At 38.9% G+C, this 21,388-nt stretch overlaps 1 protein-coding gene across 1 annotated transcript in view; it reads left to right on the top strand.

The window, feature by feature from the left end:
- The window catches only part of LOC145406371 (organic cation transporter protein-like), a 240,965-nt gene that overhangs the window by 19,184 nt on the left and 200,393 nt on the right, over positions 1-21,388 (top strand). The window contains exons 4-5 of the mRNA XM_080277539.1: positions 6,636-6,790; positions 8,415-8,583. Coding sequence (XP_080133665.1) covers positions 6,636-6,790; positions 8,415-8,583 — 324 coding nt within the window. The remainder of the gene's footprint in view (positions 1-6,635; positions 6,791-8,414; positions 8,584-21,388) is intronic.

A 21,388-nucleotide genomic window follows, 5' to 3' on the forward strand; every position in this document is an offset into this window, starting at 1 on the left:
TACGGCCCCTTATTATATATTTTCTATTATGTGACATTCTTACTGGTATAATATAAGTTCAAATTATCAGTGATGATGTATATCTCCTAAGTCAAATATTCATAGCAAACATGCGATAAGATTTCCTGACGCCTAGTCGAATGAATAAGGCACGTATTAGTCAAAATAAAAGTCAGCAAGTGATAAAGTGAATAATTAGTATATAAGTGTGTGCGTGAATTAGTATATAAGTGTGTGAGTATTATGTATGACGTAACATTCTTGCGAGGGTATTTTCAGGCGATATTCTCACGCTCACTTGAATAAATAATGGCAGCAAGTATGTACAGTGCATTGGAGGGGTGTAAACGTGTGTAATGTAAGTGGGAAATATAATTGAATGAATAAATAAAGTAGATGATGAAACACGATGTTTGAGATCGGTTACATATTAACAGGCGCTAGTGACACCGCTAAATGCCCTCGTAATGAATGAAAATAATTGAAAACCTCACCGTGGTGGGGGAAAGGTTCTATGTAAATGGGAAAATAATTAGAAAGTGATAAAACAATTTGGTATGTTGAAATACGAGACATAGCGAGTGCGCTTACTAAGCTGATGTGCGCTAAACTTATGCTGCATGTCATCAAAATGAATGAAAACATCTGAAATCACTTACAAACAGTTGTAATTAGTAATTTGTCTTTGAAACAGATGTATACTAGTTTATAAAATGTTCGGTAGACTCATAACAGAAAATTAGCAGATAGCATGATACGACTCGGACCTAACTCATATGCTTGCGTCGATGGTACAATGCTTATTTTTCCTATATATGTGTCTGAAATCCATTATATTGTTACTGTTATTGTTTATTAGTACAAATTCAATAAATGTAGAGGTGCCAGGTGTTGTTTGTCCCATTACCTCCTTACCATAGAAAACGTTTACGTATATCCAGCCCATTACAGAATACGATACCTGCGGGGAAACCGCACCTGTATAGACCACTTATAGACTGCAGAGACAACTTTCTTCAAGATTTTCCATAGTTTCTCGACCTAAGCGGAAGTTTCATAAGAAAAAAAAATTTTCCAAAAAGGCTCGGGACTGGGGGATGTCATAGGTGCGGAAAGGCTCGGGACGTGACGGGTTAATTGGTACTGGAATGTCCCGCTTTTTTAGCAAATTATCTTACGTGTTCCGCAGTCAGAAAATTACTATTACATTCGCTATAAGATGACATTCTTTTTATGAAACTATGATGAATTAGTAAATTATGCATAATCCAAACCAAATGAAATACATAATTCTCAAATTAGAATCTGTTATACTCAATGACAATTTTGGTCGGCCATTCACTCTACCATCCGGTATGTTCGGAGTTTGTATAAGACGTCAGTGTTTGATTAGCAGCCTCAGGGTGAGGTGCAGCGCTGTTTATATATATATATATATATATATATATATATATATATATATATATATATATATATATATATATATATATACGTGATAGTGTCCCGCTTTTAGTTCCAGTACATCTGAACTTTATCTAAAAGAAGCCAGCAAGAGGCACTTCTTCATAATGGTAATAAATATGCATCAATTCTGTTGTTCATTTTGTGCATACCCTGTAACCTTTTGCTCAACAAAAATGGTTAGGTCTATTCAAGGAGTACAAGGTATACTGAAGTGAGGGTACAGAAAAGAGAGTCCCTGTCTAGGCTGCTCGACAATATTGTAGCCATTGCTTTGGTGACTGATCCCCTGAACAGATGGCAGCCTGTGTCACTCACCTGACTCAGAGTAAACATAGCCTCTCAGGTACCAACCAGACCTGATTTTCCTCATCTTCCTCATTTGTTTTTAGTGGTCTATTGAAAGGTATGCAATACTTCTGTACCATTTTTGTATTTTCCATACACTGGTTATTATTTTGGGTACCAGAATGGTATATGATGAGTAGTATATTGCACTATATGCTTAAATAATGCTTAACAATTTTGTTGTGTGACATGTTTATGGTAAAACTACATGGTATTGAAAGAGTTCAGCAGAATTGTTGAGGTCTCATAGAAACACAGTTTTTATAAGCGTTTACTTTTTTTTTTTTTCAGATACTATAAGGAATGCTTACACTTTTGGGGGTGAAAAAGTGAAGACTTATAGGTAGCAGGGGCTATGCAAAGAAGAGTATCAGGTGATGGACTTAGTCCTTCGAGATTTTGCACATCAAGAATTGTGAGGCATATTCAGCTAGTACAAAATATACTGAAGTGGAGGTACTGAAAAGAGAAATGTTGAATTTGATACTGATGCAATGAGGAGACAGGCTGTATAAATATATCTGTGCGATGTAAAACGTTTTTATATACACAAAAAATACAAATTTTGTTTCCATACTATAAAATACAACAATGATAGTAATGATCGTAAAGCTTTACGGATGCACAGTCATATGCTTTTTTTTTTTCCAAAGCTGTTTGAGAGTAACAAGGTCTATTTCAATACAGTTTACTTGTTCTGTAGGTTGCCAGGCACATCATTAATCATGAGCAATGCCATTACTTAAACAGGCACTTCAACAAAATTGTTGAAACATATTATGAGAACTAATGGAGATATGAAGAAATTTTTAAAGTAAAAGTTCTTTTTTCATAACAGTAAAAGAAAATCTTACAATGGTAATTTATTTTACCCATCATTGTGCATGTGGATAGTAAAGGATGAAAAGAAACGTGCCAGAATTTGGCAAATCTTCTCAAGAAAATAAATTACTATGAACACCATTGGTTCATATGCAGGGACCTGTAAGTTCTGTGTATCTTGCTGTGTCAGCAGTCAGGGTATACAAAATTCCCATGTTTTCTCTGTGAGTGGGACAGCAAAGCCAAGGATTTACAGTGGGTTCAAAAGGAATGGCCAGAGAAAAAAAATATAAAGGTTGGTGCCAAAAGCATCATTAGACCTAACTTAACCCGCCCCATCCCGACGTTTTCTGGGCAGTGGTATGCCCCAGTCCAAACATTTGTGGACATTTTATTTTTTTTGGCTCAAACATCCGCTTTTGGTGAGAAACATCGAAAATTCATAGAGAAATCACTCACCTGAGGTTTAAAATACTCGATCTAGGTACGAGTACCTCCTTACCTGACTGGGTTTTCTAACAGGCTGGCACCAAAGAAAACGAGTTCTATGGGAGGGTAACTATTTTATCCACTCATAAACAGTATTTATTTACTTGGTACGAATTTATATTAACCGTTACTCCCAGTCTTTCATTTATGCAACAGGTCAGCTCTGGAACTGTCTCCCTCTATCTGTATTTCCTGCTGCCTATGATCTCCAGTCTTTCAAGCGCAGTGTGTCCAGGCATCTCCAAATGATCGGATCTTGAATTTGGCTCTCTGTTGTGTTTTGTTTTTCTCTTGGAGGGAACTGTTACTGCGGGCTCATGGCCTTTGGTTCCTTCTTCCTCGCATAAAAAAAAAAAAAATATTGGTTTTCAAACAGTAATATAGGCATTATAAGCATAGTTTCACTCACTAACTCATCACCATTCATGACCTTTTTTTTCCCACATTACCTGATCATCATTTCTGACTGTTTCTTCCTCTAATGCTATGTAAACTTTGTCCTCCACATTGTCATCGACTGGGGAATCACTCTGGCCCTGAATGTCTTTATTGGCCAGGTCACTGGTAACAGGTGAATTGCCGAGACAATGGCGTGCCGGGGGGGGGAGGTTATGCGGTGTAAGGCATTGTCCCTGCTTGGCATCTTGTAGAGGAATAGAGGAAGGTGTCCCGTGTATACGTGCCAAAAATCACTCGTGAAATCACTCGCGAAAATTGAAAAATGTGCAAATTAGGGACCTTGCAATGTTGCCGCGTTAATTCATGTCTCCGGGATATGAGTGCACATCATGTGAGGACGTGAATTCACGTCTCCAGGACGCGGCGGGTTAATGAATCCATGTAAAGTGCAGCTACCACTGCTTCATATTAAGTTTGGATTAATGAAGCAGTTGGTCAAAGCACTATCAAAAGATGGAGCCTGTCTTATGTATTTGTGCCAAAAGCATCCGGGTTTGTCTGAAGCTAAACTGAAGCAGGACATATTTACAGGACCTGATATTAGAAAACTTATTTGTGATGCAGAATTTGATAGTGCAATGAACAACCTGGAACAACAGGCTTGGGTGTCAGAGATGTAATTTCTAAGTCTTTAGGTAACATTAAAGAAATTACAAAGAAATTGTGAGAAATTTGTTGGCCAAGTTTAAGAGTTGGGTTGCAACATGAGTTTCAAAGTTCACATTTTGGATTCGAATTTGGAATTTTTCCCTGACAATCTTGGAGGGATGAGTGAAGAGCAGGGTGAAAGATTCCATCAGGATATCAAGGACATGGAAAGAAGGTATCAGTGACGTTGGGATGCTAGTATGATGGCGGACTACTGCTGGATGATTCACAGAGACACACCAGAAAAAGCTTAGAAACCACTGGCCGCCAAATGAAGTTTTGGAGAGAAAAAAAATGAAAAGTTACAAAGATTTGAGAAGTTATTTGTGAGTCATGAATTTGTGTTGTTTCCTTTATTTATATGTAAAAAAATTACACTGACTAAATATTTTCATTGTCATTAAATTAAGAACAATACTGTATAGATTGACTGAAATGTGTCATTTGCTTTAGTTTAATATCTTTTAAATTTTGTATTAAATTATGATGCGACAGAAATATTTCTAAATGCATTTTTCATTGTGGTCATAGGTGCAATAATAATACTCAGAATTAAAACAGTTTATGCTGACCACTTTTACAGACCTATGTATTTCTTTATCGACATTATATCAGCATTGGGGGGAGGATCCTTTTTCGTTTTCTGTAAATTTATGTAAAACAGCTCAGCCAAGCATATTGTGTACTCCAGTCATAAATAACCAAAGTTACTCCATAATTATATGAATAATTACCCTAACAGCAAAATTAGCTTCACTGCATACTTTCAGGTGTCATGACTCAGGTGAAGCCCATAAAATTACTGTACTTTATCTGTTACACTATGGTTCTGCTCATTTCAACAGTTACCCCCCCCCCCATTATATACTGTACTTAAAAATCGTGGAGAAATGGCTACTTACTCAGTCATCATTGAGTGCACTACATAATATTGCTAGTTAGCTGATGTATCATTCATTTCTTTATCTCTGTATACATATTAGCACCTTGAGCAGTTAAAAGAGAGCAGAAGTATGTGCTTCTACACTGCAAGAGTTTGTAAGCTTATTTTTTTGGACCTCTGTTTGCTTAGTTTATGGGAATATATCTTTTCATCAATAGGAAAGAAAGTAGTTAATTACAGTTATCATATCAAAGGAGAAGACAAGGAATATAAAGCAGAAAGGTCTAGCTCCTACCTTGGGTAGGGTATCCTTATTATGAATAATTTCATTGTTGTGCCATCCTTACTGTTGCTATATCATCGGCATTGCATGTGAAAATCAAGTTGTGTATTATAGTCACAAAAATTTTCCTCAAATGCTCTTCGAAACTAGACCATCTGTATTTGAAATCCTTGTAAGTAAATACGTTATGAACATGGGGTTGTACTGTGCACAGTCCAAGTAATATACAGTCATCTCACGCTTGATTCAAATTTTGTAGTAGTCCGCACATGACATCAGCCGTCTGTTGGCTCGGGGCAACAGTGGGGATAAGATGCTTCTCCCCTCAGTCTCTTCTCACTCGTGCGGGAATTTCGGGCGTGCGACATATGAAAACATGCCAGTTTAAATGTGGAATAATTGCCGAAGCTAAAGAGGTCAAAATTAGATTCAGAAGTTTACCTTTATCAAAGAAAATTATAAAGTTTTATAAGACGATGAGTGACGTTTGAAGATTATTATCTAACCACTGTGTACACGTACGTCCGCATGTTGTGATATAATAGGCTACATGTCTACATATTACTTCAAATGTCACTCATCGTTTTATTAAACTTTATAATCAACTTTAATTTTCTTTGATAATGGTAAACTTTTAAAGCTAACTTTGACCTCTTTAGCTTTGGAAATTATTCCATATTTAAACCGGCAGCTTATATTGCAAGCAGATAACAAATATATGCTTTAAAATAAGAAGAGCTGTAGATTTACCACGCTCTTCAGTGTTGCACAAACCAATGAGCAGCCTTAATTCAAACGTTTCTTGGCTCTAGCCAGTGGAGCTGAGTGAACAGGATGTACTTGATACACTTAAGTTATCCCTTTACTTTTCGTTTTCTATGGAAGGCCATCTGACGTCATCCACCTGCGTGTGAGACGACTGTATTTTACGTAGACTGTGGTACTGTGCACCGAGAGTTGAGTAACACGTTCCTCATTCCAGTCGGGAAAATGAATCTTACATTGTTTACTTTTAATAATAGCATTGTCTCATCCCTTAGATTCACCATGTTTTCACTGAACATCTAGCATTGCAGAATGACCAAAGCAATATGATGCTCTGCCATCACATCTTGGGGCGACTGTACCTGTGGTCAGGTATGAGCAGTGAACGAGTAGGGTCAGTCACATGATGCATTATTTAGTTATAAACTCATGATCTGGGCAAATTTACAAAAATGTACATGTGGTTGTATTGGTCAGGCATGGTCGGTGGACAATGGTGGCCATCTCTTCAGTAATCTACACTATCATGGCGCTCGGGTCAGCATGGCTTTCCTCCTTGTCCTGGCTGCTAGTGGCTCGCTTTCTGCTCGGCACCATGCACCCAGCATCATTACAGTCAGGATTCATTCTTGGTAATGTCCACACATTCACGTCATATTTTCCACTTTCCTCACTATCTAAGACTGCCTCCCCCACCCCCATGCCCAGTCTCTCCAGTCCCTTACTCACTCACCCCACCTTCCTCTTACTACTTCCTGCAGACTGGGATACATCCCAGTGATTACTTCAGGATGAAACACACAATGGCATTCCATTTTTATTCACGCCATTTTTACTTGAAGTTCAAAAAATGCCGAGGTGATTTTAAAAGAAATCGATGTTAATGATGCAGTTTAATGGCAAGATCTATCTGTTTATCCATTGCCAGTTCCCAAAATGGAGGAGCAGGGGGCACATGTGAAATGCCTTGATGCCACATTGGATTTTGCCATTTGGCTGCCCTCTCTGTAAGACAATTCTCTCTTAATTATCCTCTCTATCTCATTCCCCTCCCACCTTATTCTCATGCACGCTCCTAGTCAGTCTCATTCACTGTATTCTCCACGTAACCCAACCACCATATGGTGGTTCTCCTAATACTTCCTACCACATGTATATCAACATCACAGCATCCCTTCACTTCCCCCTATGTCTGTCTTCCTCTGCACCTGACTCCAAAGGTTCCTGACAAATAACTCATTCTGTTCTCATTCTTTTGTCCTTCCAACAGGACTGCATTGCAAATTAAGAAAACGTCATTGTTTTATAATTGCCTGTGTTCATAAACTGAATGGAGGGACGATTGAAATGGTGGGTTGAGGATTTTATTTTGTAAGAAAAAATAATGTAGCAAGTCTAATCCCTGCTGGGCTAAACTTATTTTGTTGATTTTCATCCATTGTTTTTAGAGCAGTATAATATTAAAGTATATTACAGCGTAACGTGCTAAGTAAATAACTAATGAAAAATCAAAGTATTATTTTTTATGGTCACTGAAGTTTCCAGCCAGCAATATTAATTATTTGCATCACATTATTGAGTTCATGTTTAGTGAACCAAGGACCATGGTTCATTTATGGCTAATAACCATAAAAGCAGTGTAACATTATGAATTACATTGCTCTTCAACAATTTTTTTTTTTTTTTTTTTAATGTGTGTGTTATAGGATGAATGCTACCTGGCTAGTCTTACTGATTTAAAGAAATATACTAAACATCCAAATCCTAAGTTTGAATACTTTCCTTAACCCCCCGAAGACTCGCTGATATATTATTAAACACTTGGATTAATACCATCACATGGTTCCTGAACGACACAGACCTAAGTGTATTCAACTTGGATGGTAGGTAGGCTATCGGTGTCAAAGTGGTGGCACATAAAGGTGTATCATAAGTATGAGGATGACTGCAATCCAATGTCAGCTACATGGAAAGCATCCAAAGTAAGGTATAGGAAAAGAGATGTTACAGAGTTGCAATATTTCTTAGAGGAATACATCCCAATGATCCTATATATCTTAAGTTAACGACATTTCAGTGATCCTCTCTATATCCTGAGGTAATGGGGTTAGGTCGGTGATTCCTTCAGTATCTTAAGTCAGCAAGAATGTCTCAGTGTTCCTCTTTTTATCCTAGATTAACTCAGCAAGAAATATGTCCCAGTGATGTTTCCCTTGCATTAGCTCTACAACATGATCCTTACTCACACTTTGTCAGTGATGGAAGTGACTGAGATAAAGATGAGGACTATAATCGGTATAGTACAGTTCACCACATGGGGTATTGCAACGATGCTGTTCAGTGGATGGGCCTACCTGCTGAGGGACTGGCGTTGGCTACAGACAGCCGTATCCCTCCCCTGCCTGCTCTTCTTGCCTTTCATATGGTTAGTAATCTCATTGGTTCCTCTCCTAACCCCTCCACGCACGATAACGCGTTTGTTGTCATATGGGTGTGACTGCAACCATATTTGTTGACGCTTTTGTCATCATTAAAGCATAAAAACTTTTATCAGAGAAATTTTTTTTGGCTGATCGGCGTTATTTTTGGAGGCGTCATAGCTATACTGCTCCTCGTCAAAAGTAATGAGTTGGCAACTGTGGGTCTCGATACCAGCAAGAGAGTGGACAGGTAATCCAGTACCAAATGAGCTGTGAGTGGGGAAGGTACTGTGCGGTTCTGTCCCTTTAAATTTCTACTCTTAACACCGTCCCGGCCGTGCAACATATTTCACTATACCAGTAATGATTGGGCACTGTTGTTATTAGATTTGGTGTTTGCAATAAGAAATTTGGTGTTATTCCTGGTCGTTTTCAGCCATTGGCCCAATGAAGAGTGTGCTACTGTTTCTAATCAACTACACTGCCTCTACCAAATGTGAGTATTCAACTATAAAAAATAATGACAATGAATTATGTGAATATAGTGTGCATATCTAGAGTAAAAAGAATTGGTGAAATACATGCAGTTGCTTAGAGGAGGGCAGGAAACTGCGCTACAGTCACGACACGGTGTGGGTACACCATAGTTTTTTGCATTTTTCTTGAAAACTATGAGGCCTAGGATCACCGTTTTTGGCTCAAATGAAAGAGAATGAAATTCTGCATAGGATGATAAAAACATAACAGTGGCAAGAAAGATTTTCGCTAGAGCTCCCAGAATAATAAAATTTGCTGTCTGTTGGAAATGGGTTTTACTTTTTCACTTAGTACTCAAACACCATAACTCGTATCAAACTGGGACCTCCGGTATTCGAGAGCTGATAAAATTTTCTTTCGAATGATTGTATAACATGCAGAGATTGATTGGTAATCATTCGACTTATGATGCTGGGAAGTGAAATATATGATCCCAAATGTTTATTTCGAGAGCCTTAACATGTGTTTTATTTTTAACATATGTTTTTTTTGGTGTGCGGGAGTTAATGAGAATGAGAGGGCAAGAGAGGGAGTATGTCTGATAATAAGCAAGAAGTGGAAGGAGAATATATGAGAGTATGGAACAGTGGGTGCAAGGATTGTATGGGTGAGGATGAAAGTAGGTATACAAGCGTGGGTGATTGTATGTGTGTAGGCTCCGACAGAGGACCGAGTGGCAAGAGTGAAAGGTGAGTTTTGGGCGAGAATAGAAGCATGTATAGACAAATCTGAGAGGAGCAAAAGAGTGTTTTTGATTTGAGACATGAATGGCAAAGTTGGGAATGTACGAGAGGATGGAGTGGTTGGTCAGTGGGGTGTGCCAGCTGAAGTAGACGGGAATGGTAGTGCTTTGGTGGACATCTGTGCTGGTAAGGGGTTGGCAATAGCCAACACCTACTTTCGCCATAAGATGATCCACCTGTATACATGGAGAGTAATGAGGAGGATGGATAGTAAGCCTGTTGAATGAAAGGCAATGATAGACTATGTGTGTGTGGATGAGCGAATGAGAAGACAAGTGTTGGATGCAAGAGTTTGGAGAGCGTGGGGGAATGGAGTCTCTGACCATCACTTAGTGATGGCCAAGGTAAAGCTGCAAAGAAAATGGTTGAGGAGACGAAGGGGAAGGCAGGAGGAAACAGCTCCTCTGACAAGAGTGGAGTAATTGCAAGAGAGTGAGAAAATGGCAGAGTACTCGTATAAGAGCATAGTGCAAGAAAGATTGGGAAAGTATGAGCTAGAGCAGATGGAAGGGGTGGAAGATGTATGTAAGATATTCACGGAAGAGATAGGCGCTGCGTGTGAGGTGGTTTGTGGAGTGAGGAAGAGATGCAAGGGTGTGCAAGGGACAGCATGGTGGAATGATGAGGTGAAACGAGCTGTGGAACAAAAGAAGAAGGCATATAGTGAATGGTTAGCGAGCAAAGGTAGGGGACAAGATGAGAGAGAGAAGAGAGAGGTATATGTAAGCAGGAGAAGGGAGGTGAAGAGACTGGTGAAGGAGAGTAAGAAGAAAGTGAATGAAGAGTTTGGGAGGAATCTGAGTGTGAAATGGAGGGAGAGTAAGAAATTGTTTTCGAAGGAGGTAAAGAAAGTAAGGCAGTGTGAAAGGGAAAATAGTAGGGGAGTGAAAGATATGAATAATAGATTGTTGGTGGAGAAGAGAGAGAAAATGAGGAGATGGAAGGAGCACTTTGAGGATTTGTTGAATGTAGAAAGTGAAAGCAGTGCGAGTATAAGTGGTTGGGGAATGGCTGGGAGAAGAAGAGATGAGAGGAGGGAGGAAGAGATCAGTAGGGCGGAAGTAGTGGAAGCAATGAAGATAAAGTTGGGAAAGGCCCCAGGAATTGACGGAGTGTGTGGTGAAATGCTGAGGTATGGGGGTGAGATTGTTGTGAAGTGGATATGGAAGTTGTGTAGATTGGCTTGGGAAGAGGGAAATGTTCCAGTGGACTGGAAATCAGGTATAATTGTTCCTTTATACAAAGGAAATGGGGAGAGAGAAGTATGTGGTAACCACTGGGGTATTTGCCTTCCTAGTGTGGCTGGTAAAATATATGGTAGAATACTCATTGATAGGGTTAGGCCTATGACAGAGGAGCTAGTTGGAGAAGAACAAGGGGGATTTAGGAAGGGAAAAGGGTGTGTAGATCAGATATTTGTTCTAAGATGTTTAATGGAGAAGTATCTAGAGAAGGGAAAGTGTATGCTGCCTTCAAGGACTTGGAGAAAGCTTATGACAGAATAGATAGGCAAGGTATGTGGAAGGTATTAAGAATATATGGAGTGGAGGGGAAATTGTTGAGTGCTGTGAAGAGTATGTACGAAGGAGCTACGGCTAAGGTGCGAGTGGATGGTGAGCTGAGTTCTTTGATCTCAATGTAGGACTGAAACAAGGTTGTGTGATGTCTCCATGGCTGTTTAATATATACATGGATGGGGTTGTAAAGGAGGTGCAATGTAGGGCAGTGGATGTGGGGGTGGCTCTAATGAATGAGAGTGAGATTTGGAAGATTCCTGTGTTGCTGTTTGCTGATGATACAGCATTGTTGAGTGAAGTTGAATGGGAGTTGCAAGGTTTGGTGAATGAGTTTGGGACAGTGTGAAGGAGGAGGAAGATGAAAGTTAATGTAAACAAAAGTAAAGTTATGGTGTTTGAGAGGAATGAAGTCACAGAATGTACAGTGAGGTTGGATGGTGAGGATGAGGAGAATGTGAGTGCATTCAAGTACTTGGGTAGTGTGATGAGTAAGGACTGGAAATTTGGGGGATGAAGTGCATGAAAGGGTACAGCAGGGAAGGAAGGTTGTTGGTTCACTGAAAGCAGTGATGAGAAATAGGGAGGTGAATATGGAAGTTAAGAAGTCACTGCATGATAGTACTGTGATCCCTACCCTGACGTATGGAAGCAAGGCGTGGACCTTGCAAGAGGGGAAAAAGTCAAGAGTGAGAGCAGTGGAAATGAGTTACTTGAAAGGAGCATGTGGAGTGACATGGAGGGACAGGTTGACGAATGAAGAAGTGAAGGAACGTTGTGGGGTGGAAGTGGTTGAGAAGATTAGGAGAGATACACTGAGGTGGTTTGGGCATGTGGAGAGAATGGAGAATGAACGACTGACTAAGAGGGTGTATGTAGGTGAGGTAGAGGCAGTGAGAGGGAGGGGTAGACCGAGGATGAGGTGGAGGGATGGAGTTGAGAGGTATATGAGGGAGGGGGGAGTGAGTTGGGGGGAGGGTAGTCAAATGGTGGGTGACAGAGCGACTTGGAGGCGTTTTGTCTGCGGCCACCCTTTGCGGGATTAGGGCGCCGGGCTATAGATAGATAGATAGATTTTTTTTCTTGCTTATCGTATAGAGTAAACATTGACGAATAGGAATATGTGGGTTTTGTGGCAAGATAATTATGTTTGATTGGTGAAAATAAGCCAAGAATACACATTTTTGGAGCGCACAGCAGCCGGGGGGGAGGGGAGAAAAGCCTGCTCGTCACAGCACAGAAAACTTATGAAACTTATCCTCACGCGAAAGGGTTAAATCCTCTTTTAGTTCTCCCATGTCTCTGCCTCACCATACCACCTCTTGTTCCCTGTAAGATGGCCACTTCTCCCATGTGTGTGCAGGGTTCCCACCGCCTCTGGAAAACCTGGAAAACTGAAAAAAAAAATCCAGTCAGAGAAAAGTCAAGCAATTTTGTAATTTTTAAAAATATAATAGAAAAGTCAGGGAAGTTTTTGGTGAAAATTGAGGTTTATGCTAAGGTGCATTTTTAATTATTTTGTTCCATGTGTACAAGCTAAGATTAATTGTAAACTAAATGGCTATGGCAGCTTCACTCCTCAGTAATGAATAAATCAGGGTGATTTTTACTAATCAATTTTTAATCTTTTAGTCATGTTACCCATCAAAAATTTCAAAAAGGACAGAACAAAGGATGTTTGGCTGAAAGGGTTTGGCACCCCTTGCCTCCAGAGCTGGTATAATTTGAGATTATGGAAGCTATTCTACACGCCTTACAGTATCTCAGTGTTGGTTGGCTTGGTTCTCTTCAAGTTTCTCTTCACTTCTTTGGTAATACTTTTTTTTCTACTTTCGGGGACATATGAGTATATCATTTACTCAAATATGTTCCTTATTTAAAATGTTAAGGAATACTTAAACAATGGCTAGCAGGTTCAATGTGGAGTGGATGAGCAGGGAGGAATATAAAGACGGGTTGGTACCTGAACAGTTAGACAATACAAAGACCAGATGCAAATTGTGCAGGAAATCATTCTCTCTGTCAAATATGGGAGAACCTGCTCTGAAGAGTCATTCTCAAGGAAAAAAACACCAAAGTGCCATGCATCATGCCAAGAGTCCTTCAGTAAAGAAATTTTTTAGGGAGGAAACTGGGGAAGGATCTGCTCTCTAAGAAAGAAAGGAAGATTTACCTGACTCCTTTTCTGCTTCTGGAAGAAAGCAACAAGGCTCTGTGGCTCCTTTTTTGCAGACTAATGTCCTACAGAAGCCAGAAATCATCTGGGCTTTGAAATCTGTCATGTCTCACTTCTCCTTCAATTCAGCTCATGACATTGCAGATGTTTTGAAAGCAATGTTCCCAGATAGCAGTATAGCTCAGAACGTCAGGTGCAGTTACACCAAGTTGTCATACCTCATCTAATTTGGGATTGCACCATACTTTCAAGAACTACTTCTGGAAGACTTAAAGCAAGCGCCTTGTTTAACCAGATACCTTACCTCTACCTTTCTTGGCCACATTAGAGCTGATGACATGAAAAGGAACTTCACTGAAGCCACAAAGGACTTAGATGTCAAGAAACTGGCACAGGTATCCATGGATGGACCATATGTTTACTGGAAACTCTTAGGAAGTATTGCAGAAGAAAGGAGATCAAATGAACAGTATCCTGATCTGTTGGAAGTGGGATCTTGCAGCCTTCATGTGGTTCAAGGAGCTTTCAGGAGTGGCATGGTCAAAACAAACTGGAAAGTTGACAGCCTTTTGAATGCTTTGTATAGCCTCTTCCATGAATCACCAGCAAAGAGAGATTTCATCAATATCACCAAAACTGATGTCTTTCCACTGTTTTTTTTTTTTTGTGGTCACAGATGGTTGGAAGACAAGAAAGTGGCAGAAAGAACCTTGGAAATCTGGCCTCATGTAGTTACTTACATGAAAAAGACAAGGAAGAAGCCAAAAATTCAGGTTCCTAACTCACACTTATTCAAAGCAGTGTGGTCTTCTGTTCAGAATTGCCTCACAAGTGCAAGATTGGCATTCTTCATTTCTACAGCATCCATCATGCAGCCTTACCTCCAATTACTCCAGTCAGATGCTCCTCTACTACCATTCATCACATCAGAAGTACAGACAGTACTGGAAACATTGATGAGGAAGTTTATGAAAAGGAAGAACTTGAAAATGCAAACACCTCTTGGAAGATTGCCATATTGGATGTATCACAGCCAGATAAGCAGGTAGCAGCAGGAGACATTGAGATTGGATTTGCAGCAAAGGCAGCTTTGGACAAAGCTGCCAAAGAAAAGAAGCTTAGTCCTCTAAAAGAACAGGAATTCAGAAGAGAGTGTGGAGTTATGCTAGCAACTGTTGTTTCAAAAATCCAGGAGAGAGGCCCTTTAAAGTACAGTTTGGCAAGGAAAATGTCAAGCTTAGATCCCAAAATCATGGTGTCAGATCCAGATGCTGCCACAAAGCAAACACCTCTTGGAAGATTGCCATATTGGATGTATCACAGCCAGATAAGCAGGTAGCAGCAGGAGACATGGCTCACGACAGCTAATGGGGATACTGTACTATCACAGTTCAAGAAGCTCATCTCTAATGCAAGGAAGACTTATCCAGAACAATTTCCTACTTTCAAGGAAGCAGAAATCAGATCGGATTCCTTCTTACATGAGAAGTTGCAAGGTGAAGAGTTCCAGAATCTGTGGCATGTGATGCAGATTCTTCTCACTGTTTCACACAGTCCAGCTGCAGTAGAGAGGGGGTTTTCAGTCAAGAAAGAGGCACTTAACCCAAATCTTCAAGAACTCAGTCCGAAAGCAGTTAGGCTCATCTACAGTGTCATAAAGACTTTGTAGTTACTTGTAGAGAAGTATATTCTAGACTTGTGGTCGAGCGGCTTTTATATCTTGTAGTAGTTTCCCCACCAGATGTCATGTAGTGACGGGAGAGGTAAAGAATAGTATGGGACTATTTTTATTTGTCTTGGAAATATTAAACAGGTATAATAGTATAAGTCCTGGGTAGCTACCTCCCTGTCTCGCTATCTCTCTCTCTCTCTCTGTTCTAAGGCTAATCTCCGTCTCGACCTCTCTCTAGGGTCGCTTGTCTCCTTCTAAACTCTCTTTCCTAAAATCTGGTGTAGTAAGGATGTGTCACGTATGTTCCTCATGGCAACCAGACCTTTCTCACGAGAGGACTGCTGACAGCTAACTGCATCATCTCCTTACTGGCCGCTGTCGTCAGCTTTCCTCCGTGTAAGCATGTTTAGCGCTGCTCGCTTCTCGCAGACACAACACCTTCTCATCATTTGACTTCCTGCTTCTATCTGTCTCTCTATCTATCTATTTATCTATCTATCCATTATGTAGTCCTATATTTGCTCGGCCGCGCGAAAATGGCGTACCATCGACATTTAATAGTTATAATATATTAATACATACTACATACACATTATAATGAACTTATAAGCTAATTAAGTGAAATACATAATATTGTAAAGTAACATAATTGTATGAATATTGTATACATATATTATTCATAGTAAATAGTGATTATTCAGTAATATTACATTTTAAATAAGTTGAATACATATTTGAATAAATGCAATGGTTGTTGTATAACACTTGTAAGACGTGCATGTACAACAGACGTACGCATATAATTGTGCAATGGTAATACTGCTAGGTTATACATTACATATTTGAGTTATCACTTTAGTAATGTCTAATATTTCACCTAACTTGTATGATGATACTGGTAATACAGAATTGTGCTATAATTGTATGACTTATAATATTGTACTAACATTGTGGTACTACATAATTGTAACATTTTATGCATTGTTACTAAATATTGTGTTAATGCATAATTGTGTTGGCCTTATAATTGTAGTTACATAAAAGTTACATCTTGTTAATGCAACTGTTTTGTCGTTACATAATTGTTACATATCGTTTGTAGGTACATAATTGTTGTTAAAGTTACATAAAAGTTACATCTTGTTAATGCAACTGTTACATAATTGGCAAAGTGTAACATAATGCAATCGTTTGTCGTTACATAATTGTTACATATCGTTTGTAGGTACATAATTGTAGTTAAAGTTACATAAAAGTTACATCTTGTTAATGCAACTGTCACATAAATTGGTACATATTGTTTGTAGTTACATAATTATAATATGGAGTAACATAATTGTAATAACTGCAGTCCTAACATATGCTGCGGTCGATGATAGTGATGATGTGTCGTGCCACTTGTATGTGGAGACAACAATTTGCTTTTTTGTTTGTAGTTTACGTGGTATTTTGACTTATGTAGTAACATTTACACTTATTTTCATTTGTTTGTTATGTGATCTTACTCTATTTCTCTTTTTTTCTTTCTTACTTTTCTTTCTTTCTTTTTTTGTATGTATTGATTTTCTATAGTTTGTTTTTCTTTGCTTGTGTACACTTTTTTCCATGTTGTTCATGGTTACCTAATTGCTGGCTAATTTCCTTGAGATACTTTTTTAAAGTTTAGTTTATATTGCACAGAGATTATAAAATGATATTATATAGTCCCATATTTTGTTATTTTATATAAAATATATATATACACTATATACAGTATTAACTATACACACTGACTTGTTGTTCACCTGTACCTATCGTGAGTAATATGTGTGTCAGCACTGTGTGGAAATCATTGTCTTCACGATTGTGTTGAAGATGTTCACTCTTGCTAACGGCATTTGTGTTGGCCATTTTTTTCTTCTCTAGGTTACCTTGTAACTTAATTTGTCTGTTTCCACTAGGTAGCTTTAATTAATAAATGTTTAATACAGTTCTTTTAATTGCTCACTGAGTAACTGTGATTGTATATTTTCTTTATTACTTTGTAGATATAATTAATGTATAGTTGTATGTATGAAACACGTATTTTACGTAGGTATAAATGGTAACACTCGTTGGTAGTAAATAAATGTTATAATAAATGAATGAATATATACAGTGTAGAATATTTATTGTTGGTGATTATTTAGTGTTTGAGTTATGCAGATAATTGAAGTAAGTATGTGTATTTAAACTGTAACTATACAGCACGTTTTTTATGTTTGTGCAGAAGCTTATTGTCTATCACTGTGTATTGTATAAATGAAGTAACTATGTAACTCACTAATTTTTACCGTGGTGGGAAAATGGTGTGAGTGGTGTTGCACGTGGTGATAGCGTTGTCCTTCGCGGGTTGATTGGCGTGTTGTCGTCTCAGCACATGGTGACGTCGGCTTCCCACACTGGTAGCTGTGGTGAGTGAATGAGTAGCGATGAGTAACTTGAGTGAAGACGAGTGAGTAAGATGAGCTGTAAATATGGACTTGGTGTTTTGCTGCGTGCATTGACCTCTTCACACCTGCGTAAGCGGTGGGGGTTTGGTGGATGTAGCAGAGAGAGGAGGGTGAGGTCTGGTGGTTATGAGTTGTGAGTCGTCTCTCACTCTTCGTTTGTTTGTTTGTTTGTTTTCTTTCTTTCTTGACGTATTCTTGGTCCTTTTTTCTTGTGATTTACTCGTTGTGGGATGAAGACTGCCGCTACTTGTAGGTGCGTGTAGAAGATTATACAGACGACGTAGAGTTGTTAATTGTAGTTGATTGTAGATGGCTGTAGTTGATTGTAGATGGCTGTAGACTTTGTAGAACTGAAGCTAATCTTGTAGTCTCGGTTGCTTTTGTAGAAATTTGCTTTTAATTCGGAGACGATGTCCGCAGATTTGCTGGTTTGTCGTTAAGCTACTTGCAAGGCGTCGAGTGATCTCTTGACCTCTGCATCAGCGTAATGATCTGGGAGACGGAGGGGGCATGATGGAGAGAATACTGTCAGGATCTTATATTTTTGGTTCTTTTCAATCTTAATATTTTGTAGGAGTTTAATGTTGATTCGTAGACGAGGTTCGTATACGTTCGCTGCTACCAAATGTCATAAAGACTTTGTATCATAAAGCAGCGACTTTGTATTTGCTTGTAGAGGCGTATATTTTAGACTTGTGGTCGAGCGGCTTTTATATCTTGTAGTAGTTTCCCCACCAGATGTCATGTAGTGAAAGGGAGAGGTAAAGAATAGTATGGGACTATTTTTATTTGTCTTGGAAATATTAAACAGGTATAATAGTATAAGTCCTGGGTAGCTACCTCCCTGTCTCGCTATCTCTCTCTCTCTCTCTGTTCTAAGGCTAATCTCCGTCTCGACCTCTCTCTAGGGTCGCTTGTCTCCTTCTAAACTCTCTTTCCTAAAATCTGGTGTAGTAAGGATGTGTCACGTATGTTCCTCATGGCAACCAGACCTTTCTCACGAGAGGACTGCTGACAGCTAACTGCATCATCTCCTTACTGGCCGCTGTCGTCAGCTTTCCTCCGTGTAAGCATGTTTAGCGCTGCTCGCTTCTCGCAGACACAACACCTTCTCATCATTTGACTTCCTGCTTCTATCTGTCTCTCTATCTATCTATTTATCTATCTATCCATTATGTAGTCCTATACAGTTCCCTGTCAGCCCAAAAGATACAGGTGGCAGATTTGGTGATCACTGACAAACTGTTGTTTTCTTGCAGTCATGCTTACAACAGATACAAGTTGCATCTTGGAGAAGAAATCTGAAAAAGAACAAACTAAGAAAGGAAGAAAATGAAAGGCTCTTCAGGAAGAACTTTCTGCAGCCAAAAAGAAGAAACAGGAACTCGAAACTATTTCTAGGAGACTTATTAGTACTGCAGACAAGAAAGCAAAAGAAGCAGAAAAGAAAGCAGATGCTGCTGTGATGAAAGCCTTAACTCGTGAAATAAAATGCTGCCAGACAAAGAGCAGAAGAAATCCAGAAGAAAGAAATTCCAGTCCAGGAGAAGGCAGTCAGAGAAATAGAGGAGTTAAAGAAACTTGAATAAGGAGAGAAATAAGCAAGGAGATTGGATTGGTTTAGTAGTTTTATTGCTTCAACTGATAAGGTTCTAGTCAGTCCTCAAAGAGTAAGTTTTGTTGCAAAAAAGGTATTACAGTACCTACTGGTCATATGCAAAGTCAGTTTTGTACCTTATGTCTTCAAAGAGTCAGTTTTGTTCCCAAAAGTTATTACTTGTCATGCATAAATTCAGTTTTGTACCTTATGTCTTCAAAGAGTCAGTTTTGTTGCAAAACGTATTACTTATTAGTCATATGTAAAGTCAGTTTTGTACCTTATGTCTTCAAAGAGTCAGTTTTGTTGCAAGAAGGTAATATTTACTATTCAAAGTCAGTTTTGTAACCTACAAGTATCAGCAGGGTTTACATCAGTATAACGAGTATGATGGTTTTCAAGAGAAGTTGTAAATCTTGATTTTAATACTCAGTATCTTAACGATGTTGTGCTTTTTTTTAAATTTAAATATTATGAAGTCCTTAAAAAAATAAAAAAATGGAGAAAGCCTTGTATCATTGTGGAAACATTGTATCATTTTAGAAACAATCAAGTATTCTTTGCTGTAAAGGATATCTTTATTTTTATTCATCAGTATCTCTACAGTTTTGGCTCTGATACAAGGCTTGTCGGTGTGGCTGGAAGGGGACATTTTACGCTTGGATAATGTGGGAAATTAAAGAAGTACACTAATGTGTAAATCACTATAGATGTAAAAATTTACTCAAGAGTAATTGGAGGCCACATTAAAAAAGTGGTAAATTACACTTGAAAATTTACTTAGCAATGTATGAAAAATATACCTGGAATTTTGTCAAAATTCCTGGAAAAGTCAGGGAAATTTTTGCTGACCAGAGAGTGGGAACCCTGTGTGTGTGTGTGTGTGTGTGTGTGTGTGTGTGTGTGTGTGTGTGTGTGTGTGTGTGTGTGTGTGCAGTCACATGTTGAAGTAGGTGAAGCAGGACATCATTTAGAGATCTGGTAAATTTTATTGTAGAACAGAACTTATAATGGTTGTCCAAGTTTATGTTAACACAGCCTTCATGAATATCCCAGGTCTTTTTTTTGGTTTGGCTCTTGCAACCCTTCCACCGAAGTTCATACTTCTCACCTTCTGCACTCAGCTGCCATCCTCAATCAAATCAACATGCCCAAACCATCTCAGTCTACCTCTTCTCATCACAACACCAGTACACTGAAGTCCCATCGTTCCTCTCAACTCTTCAGTCGCAGTCCTAACTCCCCAGGCCTCACATTCAAGGAACATTACACATCCATCTAATCACTGTCATTACTGTACGCTAGTGACTATGAATATCCTCTTCCTTTACTTACAAAATCTCACTACCTTATAGCATTAAATTCCACAACATAGTGTATAAAACACTAACTTGCCCTGAGGGAGAGCCACTCAGTGATTGGAGAGGCAACAGCTCCCTTAACTTTCTCCAACCAATCCATACCCCAACCACATGCAAATACCAAGTACCTCAAAAAACAAAACTCCCCCCCCCCCGCACACATACACACCCAATGAACTCTCCAGCAAAATCAATCCATTCTCACCTGACAATCTCTACAATCTCTCATTGACACACCACAGTCACGAAAGGAGCATTATTTCGGAGTCTATCTCTCATACCACGTAAACTCTTTTGCACCCAGTAATCACAAACACTAAACAAGGTGGAATTACATCCCTCACCCTTGTGGAAAACTGCTCATAGCCACACTCTCTCTGCTCTAATATTATTGTCATATACAATACTCTCCAACTCTTGTGTCCCATTCCGTCTCTTCATTTAACCCTTTTGCACACCATTAGTTTCCAGTAAGTTTCCATGCACCCCCACAGAACCAAAACCCCTCAGGCTGCTTCTGCTCGCACGGAAGGGAATAAAATTCTAAGGCTAATTTTATCCTCGAAAAATATTTATAATGTTATAAATCGTAGTCCATCATCTATGCTGATGTTTATTCTATCAGAAAAGCAAAATAAATAAATAAATAACCATGAATAAATGTACAGAAATGAAGTGAGAATAAACCGTATTCCGGTGAAAACTAACTTCCAACAACATTCCAACATCACTGTGAAAA

This window comes from Coenobita brevimanus, chromosome 8 (assembly GCF_032717465.1).
Source record: "Coenobita brevimanus isolate Jiangsu-jjx chromosome 8, ASM3271746v2, whole genome shotgun sequence".
Classification (NCBI taxonomy): Eukaryota; Metazoa; Arthropoda; class Malacostraca; order Decapoda; family Coenobitidae; genus Coenobita; species Coenobita brevimanus.